Source organism: Oryx dammah, unplaced genomic scaffold, assembly GCF_014754425.2.
Source record: "Oryx dammah isolate SB20612 unplaced genomic scaffold, SCBI_Odam_1.1 HiC_scaffold_19, whole genome shotgun sequence".
Classification (NCBI taxonomy): Eukaryota; Metazoa; Chordata; class Mammalia; order Artiodactyla; family Bovidae; genus Oryx; species Oryx dammah.
The window spans coordinates 73465697-73475027 of NW_024070203.1; the positions used below are offsets into that span (position 1 = coordinate 73465697).

The 9331-nt window shown below is 44.1% G+C and overlaps 1 protein-coding gene across 1 annotated transcript in view; it reads left to right on the forward strand.

Annotated features, from left to right (window-relative positions):
- Positions 1-4483, forward strand: part of KLF10 (Kruppel like factor 10) — a 6749-nt gene extending 2266 nt beyond the window's left edge. Inside the window, exons 2-4 of the mRNA XM_040261969.1 lie at positions 1380-1616; positions 1725-2637; positions 2933-4483. Of these exons, the coding sequence (XP_040117903.1) occupies positions 1380-1616; positions 1725-2637; positions 2933-3192 (1410 nt within the window). The 3' untranslated portion in view covers positions 3193-4483. The remainder of the gene's footprint in view (positions 1-1379; positions 1617-1724; positions 2638-2932) is intronic.
- Positions 4484-9331: the final 4848 nt, after the last annotated feature.

The window sequence follows — 9331 nt, forward strand, 5'->3', positions numbered from 1 at the left end:
CCGGGCGGTTGGCGGCGGCGCCCGCGGCCCCTCCCCCGGGCCGTCGCGAGGGCGGGGGCCCCGCGGGCTCAGGAAGTAGGTGAAAGGTGACGGCGCGGCAATTCCCAGTTCACGTTTCCTGCGCCGCCCCGAGCAGCCGCTGATCACGCTTTGTTCACATGCCTCGCCCCCACCTCCTCCTCCTCCGCGCCCCCGCCCTCCGCCGCCCAGCCAATCCCAGCTCGGGCCGCCCGGCTGGCTGGCCAATGACGGGGGCAGGGACGCGGGGACGTGCGAGCGGGCGAGGAATGTTCCCAGTGACTCACCCGCGAGCCTCATTGAGGTTAGGGCGGCCCCATCCGTCTGTCCCCGCCAGCGAGGATCTCCCCCGCCGCCCACCCCCCCCCCTTGTCTGCCTCCCTCCCCCACCCCCCGGCCCACGCCCGCGCCTCCGCCCGCGCCTCCGCCCGCGCTTCCCTTTCCTGCCTCCCTCTCGCCCCACTCCTTTTCCTCTCCCCTCCCGGCTTCTCTTCCTACCCTTCCCAGCGCATACTCTTTCTCTCCTGCCTAGCCTTTTCTCTTTTTTTTCCCTTTTGCACTGGCGTCTTAAGGCTTTTACACATACATGCGCTGTCCGTTGCAGCTTACGTAAAAGGCGCGCGATTATGCAATTGCATTGTTAGCTATATTTCAAGAGCAGTAATAGCTTCTTAAAGGTTTCTACACGAAGGGTTTTAAAACAAGAGTTGAGAACAATTCCTAGCAATGTAAAGAATATTTTTCGGTGTTTTTACACAGTCTCTACTTAAACAAAAAAATGGGGTCACATTAATGGAAAATTGAAGAGATGGAGGGCGGTAACCATTTTAGTACAGTTTAAGAAACTTCTAGTATGAAGCATTAAATATCTGATGGGAGGAGTTGTTCAAATAAATACATAGCATGTGCTGTTATTTCTATCATGGAGCAGTTCTTTAAACAGTTAAAATAAGATTCTATTACAGAGTTTTTTGCAAATTTTGGTCAAATAATAAATTTTCTGATTTTGTGTGTGTGTGTGTGTTATTGGATCAGCTGGTCATAGACTCCTGTTGCAGTTGGCTACTCTGGAAAGAACATAAAATGTTTTTCTTCCAGTTCTCTTTTGAATGAGAAGTGCATTGTTACCTTTAACCTTACGTCCCCTTGATAGTAATAAGTTCCTTGCAAGGTTATCCATGTTCAAGCCTAAATTTGAGATGAAGAATGGAAAAGATTTTATCACTACTACTATGAGAAGAATTAAGTTTTATCTTGAAAAGCCGTGCAGATTGTAAAAAAAAAAAAAAAAAGCACATTACTCTGAGTGTCATGTGGATGACAAACAGTATGCTTATAACATGAGTCTTTTGTATTTATAGGAGGAAAGAATGGAAATGATCTGTGAAAGATCAAAAGAGAGTGTGTATTCCTGGAACAAAACTGCAGAGAAAAGTGACTTTGAAGCGGTAGAAGCACTTATATCAATGAGTTGCAGTTGGAAGTCTGATTTTAAGAAATACATTGAAAACAGACCCGTCACTCCAGTGTCTGATACGTCAGAGGAAGAGAATCTGCTTCCTGGTACACCTGATTTTCACACCACAATCCCAGCATTTGTAAGTATTGTTGTTTCAAAGATGAATGTAAATGATAATGCCTCTTACAGTTTATATCACGGCCTGGACCGTTCTTCACGCTGTTGACTGCATTTCTCTTCTTTGTAGTGTTTGACTCCACCTTACAGTCCCTCTGACTTTGAACCTTCTCAAGTGACAAATCTGATGGCACCAGCGCCACCTACTGGACACTTCAAATCATTGTCAGATACTGCCAAGCCTCACATTGCTGCTGTACCTTTCAAAGAGGAGAAGAACCCGGTACCCGCCCCCAAACTCCCCAAGGCTCAGGCAACCAGTGTGATTCGTCATACAGCTGATGCCCAGCTGTGTAACCACCGATCTTGCCCCGTGAAAGCAGCCAGCATCCTCAACTATCAGGACAATTCATTTCGGAAAAGAACCCACCTGAACCCTGAGGCTGCAAGAAAAAACGTACCTTGTGCCGCTGTGTCACCAAACAGGTCCAAACGTGAGAGAGAGACAGAGGCAGATGTCGAAGAGAAGCCGAGCCCCGCTGCACTTTATGACTTTCCTGTGCCTTCCTCAGAGACCGTCATCTGCCGACCCCAGCCGGCCCCCGGGTCCCCACAGAAGTCGGTCTTGGTCTCTCCACCCGCAGTGTCCCCAGCGGGAGTGCCCCCTGTGCCGGTCATCTGCCAGATGGTTCCCCTCCCTGCACACCACCCCGTCGTGACGACAGTCGTCCCCAGCACGCCGCCCAGTCAGCCGCCAGCTGTCTGCCCACCGGTCGTATTCATGGGCACGCAGGTGCCCAAGGGCGCCGTCATGTTTGTTGTGCCCCAGCCGGTCGTTCAGAACCCAAAGCCTCCGGTGGTGAGCCCCAATGGCACCAGACTCTCTCCCATTGCCCCTGCCCCCGGGTTTTCCCCTTCCTCAGCGAAAGTCACTCCTCAGATTGACTCATCAAGGATAAGAAGCCACATCTGTAGCCACCCCGGATGCGGCAAGACCTACTTTAAAAGTTCTCATCTGAAGGCCCACATGAGAACGCATACAGGTACCAGCCATTTCTTACTTAGGTCTGAGAAATTTGGGTGATGTTTTTTTGACAGTGATCACGAATGTAAACCAGGGATGTTAAGAGAGAACTGGCCCTATCAGCCAATTCAGTGGGTGGTATTCACCAGTGCGTGGTCTTCTGAAAGATTTCATTAAGGCGTTTTTGGTTTCATTTCTCAAATGATGATTCTTTAAAGAACAAAGGGTCTTTAAGCTTTAAATACAATTGAAGACATAAAGGACCATGGCTTAATAAATGCATAGTAATAAAGATAGGACTTTTTTTGTTTCAGGAGAAAAACCTTTTAGCTGTAGCTGGAAAGGTTGTGAAAGGAGGTTTGCCCGTTCAGATGAACTGTCCAGACACCGACGAACCCACACAGGTGAGAAGAAGTTCGCCTGTCCCATGTGTGACCGGCGGTTCATGAGGAGCGACCATTTGACCAAACATGCCCGTCGCCACCTGTCAGCCAAGAAGCTACCGAACTGGCAGATGGAAGTGAGCAAGTTAAATGACATTACCCTACCTCCAACCCCGGCTCCCACGCAGTAATAGACAGATGGTGAAGAATCAGACTAACTTTAACTTTGGTCACAGCCAGAAGCCAGTGGTGATAGAAAAGTGCTTCCACTGCAGGTGTGTGGCTCTCCAGTGTGGGCCGCAAGTGCCCACGGCCCAGGGAGAAGGCCCAGCCTGGGTTAGACGGTCAGAAGTGCTGCAGCCACAGGCAGGTCACCGAGTGGCAGGACTTGTTTCTTACCACATAAGAGAGAGAAGAAAGCTTTTATTCAGTATTTTTTGAAGGTTTCAGGTGAGGTCACCCCAACCACCGGTAGCACAGATTTTGAATTTGTGTGCACAAATTTGTTGTTTTACTTTCACCGTTTATACTTGAGACCAACTTTTCAATGTGATTCTTCAAAAGCACTGGTTTCAAGAGTGTAGAGACTGGAAAACATTACGGTACAGAGATGGAGATGTAAAATTGGTTTTGTATCATCACAAATATTATTATCCTTTCCTAGAGTTACCTTGTTTACTATTCTTAGTCTTTCCATTCAACTTGTGGACGTAGTTGTTAAATATATCTAGAACTAGCATTTTTACACTAGTTGCCGATGTTTGAAATTGAGCAACTGTATATTGCTGAAGAGGTCCCAAAGAATTGGAATCCTCATTAATTTAATTGCTTTGAAATGTAGCTTCAATTTTTTCTTGCGTTTTTGTTTTAAAAGTTCAACGAATGACTATTACTAGGTATTTTATTATGCTTTGAATCTTAGTTGGTTGCAGTTTCTTGTATAGATTTGAAAATTGTATACCAATGTATTTTCCATAGACTCTAAAATACACTGCACTTTGTTTAGAAAAAAAAATTGAAGATGAAAACATATTGTAAAGAAGGGATATTAAGGATTTTAGATAACTCCTTGAAAAAGATGGTTTAGGTCATCAGTAAAGTACCCTTATGTTATGAGGATATAACGTGCTTTATTGAATTAGAAAGTTAGTGACCATTATTCACAAATGGATAAATGTCCTGTTAATTTATAGAAGTTTTTTTTGGGGGGAGGGGAGAATGTGGAACAAGATAGGTTGAAAAATAGAACATTCACTTTTGTTAACAGTATTTCTGTTCTATTCTGTTGTGTAGTGGATGATATACACAGTGGTAAAACAAAAGTTAATTGTTGAAAATATGTAGTGAAAAATGTCACTATGTCTTTCCATTTAACATTTTTCTCTATATTGGGTATAGATTTCTGCCATCAAAACTTTGGACCCTTGGAAAACAAAAAAGAACTTTTAATTAAAATCCTTGTGATTTACAGTTTGCACAATATTTCTTTTGTTGTACTTTATATCTTGTTTACAATAAAGAATTTCCTTTGGTATATATAATTGGTTGATTGTATTTGTTGAAAACTATTTTCACTTTAACTTTGACGTTGATCACTGTGGTGCTAAGATTTACGGTTAATTTCTCTTAAGAACCTCATTCAAAATTGAGGTTTTTGAATGCAGGAGTTTATCTTTCACATGAGTAATCAAATTGGCGAGTATGCAGAGCAAGGACAGGGAAGTCCTGGTGGTCAAAAGGTTAGGATAGGACTTGGCACTCCTTGCCAAGGGCCTGGGTTGGGGAGCTAAGATCCTGCAAGCCACCTGAGGTGGCCAAAATAATAATGATAAAATCTAATTTTAAAAAAGATATCTACCTATATATTTGTTGATAATATGTGAGCCTGCCTTTTCTAAGAAAGCATTCGTAATTTTTAAACATTTTTGTACATTTTGGTGATTTGGGGTTGAAATCTAGCCCCAGCTTTCCGTAAAACCTTAAGTGGCACTGAGTTAGAGAACACCACAGTGAGTAATTACAAGTTATGCGACTGCTGTAAAATGAAAAGAGGGCTGACCTATTAAATAGAGAGTAAATTACTCACCTCTAGAAGTTTAACTCAGACCATTACGTGAGAGCTTAAATGCAATAAGCATACCAGCACTTAAGCTGCATGAAAGCTAATACACCTCTGAAGAGATGTTCGCACTAGTCACTCACGAGTACAACTAAGAGATGTAAAGGCCACTTGGTGTATGGTGTGTAATTTTGGAGATTAGTACTTTAATTTGCTCTGAGATCACCTTGTCATGAGACAACATCTTCCACGGTGTTACTTACTGGTTGACCTGGTCCGGCTTGCTGCTGAGTGCCATGGTGAGGGGCAGTGTGCTCACTTGGCACCAGCTGTAGGACAGGCATCCTGAGCCCTCCAGGCGCCTGCTGCCGCTTTCCCAGGAAACTTACACCAACTAAGCACAGCATAGCCGCCAGAGGGGGCCTTGCTATTGTGCAGTGTCTTGTGTTGGGACCTGCACCATCCTAATCCCTGAAGTTTCTCAGAGTGGCAGGTCTTCAGAGTGAGAAGAGAGGGAGAGGGCTGAAGTATTCTCTGCCTGGCCCAAAGCCAGTCCGTGGTAATGACAAAGCCAGTGGAACCGGGCCACCCACCGCTATGTTCTGCCCAATCCTAGTTGACACCTGACACTTTTCCTTAGAAATCTTATAAATCAAGATTATTTGAATAAAGTATTTGAGTTCAATGTTAAGACAGACTCCGATCTTGATGCGAAAGTTGCCCCCAAACAAGTGCCATTTGTAGCATGTTACAATAATGTGGTATTAAGAGTAGCTTTGTGCTGTACTTAGTCACTCAGTCGTGCTTGACTCTGTGACCCCATGGGCAGTAGCCCGCCAGGCTCCTCTGTCCATGGGGATTCTCCAGGCAAGAATAGTGGAGTGGGTTGCCATGCCCTCCTCCAGGGGATCTTCCTAACCCAGGGATCGAACCCAGGTCTCCCACATTGTAGGCAGATTCTTTACTGTCTAAGCCATCAGGGAAGACCAGTGTAGCTTTCAGTTTTAGTTTAGTTCAGTGGCTCAGTTGTGTCCAACTCTTTGCAACCCCATGAACCACAAAACACCAGGCCTTCCTGTCCATCACCAAGTCCCGGAGTTCACCCAAACCCATGTCCATCGAGTCGGTGATGCCATCCAACTATCTCATCCTCTGTAGTCCTCTTCTCCTCCTGCCCTCAATCTTTCCCAGCATCAGGGTCTTTTCCAATGAGTCAGCTCTTCACGTCAGGTGGCCAAAGTATTGGAGTTTCAGCTTCAACATCAGTCCTTCCAATGAACACCCAGGACTGATCTCCTTTAGGATGGACTGGTTGGAGCTCCTTGCAGTTCAAGGGACTCTCAAGAGTCTCCTCCAACACCATAGTTCAACAGCATCAATTCTTCGACGCTCAGCTTTCTTTATAGTCCAACTCTCACATCCATACCACTGGAAAAATCATAATCTTGACTAGACAGACCTTTGTTGGCAAAGTAATGTCTCTGCTTTTTAATATGCTGTCTAGGTTGGTCATAACTTTCCTTCCAAGGAGTAAGTGTCTTTTAATTTCATGGCTGCAATCACCATCTGCAGTGATTTTAGAGCCCCCCAAAATAAAGTCAGCCACTGTTTCCACTGTTTCCCCATCTATTTGCCATGAAGTGATGGGACCGGATACCTTGATCTTACTTTTCTGAATGTTGAGCTTTAAGCCAACTTTTTCACTCTCCTCTTTCATTTTCATCAGGAGGCTCTTCAATTCTTCACTTTCTGCCATAAGGGTGGCATCATCTGCATATCTGAGGTTATTGATATTTCTCTCAACAACCTTGATTCCAGCTTGTGCTTCATCCAGCCCAGCGTTTCTCATGATGTACTCTGCATAGAGGTTAAATAAGCAGGGTGACAATATACAGCCCTGATGAACTCCTTTTCCTATTTGGAACCAGTCTGTTGTTCCATGTCCAGTTCTAACTGTTGCTTCCTGACCTGCATACAGGTTTCAAGAGGCAGGTTAGGTGGTCTGATATTCCCATCTCTTTCAGAATTTTCCACAGTTTATTGTGATCCACACAGTCAAAGGTTTTGGCATAGTCAATAAAGCAGAAATAGATGTTTTTCTGGAACTCTCTTGCTTTTTCCATGATCCAGCAGATGTTGGCAGTTTGATCTCTGGTTCCTCTGCCTTTTCTAAAACCAGCTTGAACATCAGGAAGTTCACGGTTCACGTATTGCTGAAGCCTGGCTTGGAGAATTTTGAGCATTACTTTGCTAGCATGTGAGATGAGTGCAATTGTGTGGTAGTTTGAGTATTCTTTGGCATTGCCTTTCTTTGGGATTGGAATGAAAACTGACCTTTTCCAGTCCTGTGGCCACTGCTGAGTTTTCCAAATTTGCTGGCATATTGAGTGCAGCACTTTCACAGCATCATCTTTTAGGATTTGAAATAGTTCAACTGGAATTCCATCACCTCCACTAGCTTTGTTCGTAGTGATGCTTTCTAAGGCCCACTTGACTTCACATTCCAGGATGTCTGGCTCTAGGTGAGTGATCACACCATCGTGATTATCTGGGTCGTGAAGATCTTTTTTGTATAGTTCTTCTGTGTATTCTTGCCACCTCTTCTTAATATCTTCTGCTTCTGTTAGGTCCATACCATTTCTAGTCCTTTATCAAGCCCATCTTTGCATGAGATGTTCCCCTGGTATCTCTAATTTTGGGGGGGAGATCTCTAGTCTTTCCCGTTCTGTTGTTTTCCTCTATTTCTTTGCATTGATTGCTGAGGAAGGCTTTCTTATCTCTCCTTGCTATTCTTTGGAACTCTGCATTCAAATGGGTATATCTTTCCTTTTCTCCTTTGCTTTGCACTTCTCTTCTCTTCACAGCTATTTTTAAAGCCTCCCCAGACAGCCATCTTGCCTTTTTGCATTTCTTTTTCTTGGGGATGGTCTTGATCCCTGTGTAGCTTTCATGTGTCATATTTGGCTGTTTCCTGTCTGATTTATATACTGAGTTGAACTATTTGAAATTGCTGGTATTCAAATCTCTTAACAGTTAATTCTTTTTATTTTTTGAAAAACATGGGTGCCCCAAGTCTTGGTTGCTGCTGGAGGGTTTTCTCTAGTTGTGAGCGGGTGACACTCTGTAGTTGTGCTCTGTAGTTGGACGTCACCGAGCCTGCACACGCACATACTGATAATACTGTCTTTATTATGTGACTCTACTGTTCCAACTTAGCCCATATTAGCTCTTTCAATATTCAACCATTTCTGATTGACAAAGATGGAAATTTCATACGGTTCAACCTATCATTTCTCATGGGAGTGAGAGCCGTTTGGTGTTGGTAATTAGACTTTAAAATGTTTTTCTCTATCTGCATTGCTACTACCCTATCTAATCTACCCTCTCTCACTTGGATGAATGCAGTGGCCCCGAAGTGTTCTCTCTGCCTCTGGTCTTGTCTTCCCACCATCTCATCTCCTCACCACAGTCTTTTGAAAGTGCAAACCTGACCACATCACTTCCTTGTTTAAAAATGCTTCAAACCCTTCCCAGTGCTCTCAAGATGAAGTCTAGATTTCCTAACACAGTCTAGAACAGTGCTGTTGGAGAGAAATAGAAAGTGAGCCACCTAGGAAATTTGAAATTTTCTGGTAGCCACATCAGAAAAGTTAAAACAGAAAAAAATCAAATAGTTCTATTTAACCCATAATATTATCATTTCAGCACACAATTAATACAAAACTGTTGAGATACATCTTTTTTTTTTTTAATCCTAATCTTTGAAATCTAGCTTACAGCACCTCTCAACTGGGACTCACCACACTTCAAGTGTCCCGAGTGGACCTAGAGGACCCCTCAGCCTTCAGCCTCTTCCAACCTCCCACTCCAATCCCACCTATTCTCTACATCATGTCCAAGCTCCGATTCATCACATACTCTGCTTTTTCTGCTGGGAATGTTTCCCGGCCTTTTTACCTTGACATTTCTGCTATCATAATAATCGTTACCCTTTACTGAAACTGCTTAATGTTAGTAAAACTCCCCGGGCATAAAGACCCGTGGATCTTGCTCACTGCTGTATCACCAGCATGTACCATGATGCCAGACACACAGGAGGGGCTCACTAAACCCTATCAAACGAAATCAAGAAGTCTATGAGACTTTAGGGAGGGAAGACAATTAGGAAGTTTTTGCAATGGGTGCCGGATGCAGACGAAGATGATGGAAAGACTGCCTTTTAAAATTCTCATTCAATCTTTGCTGGTGCTGAAAGGATTATTCACTACATC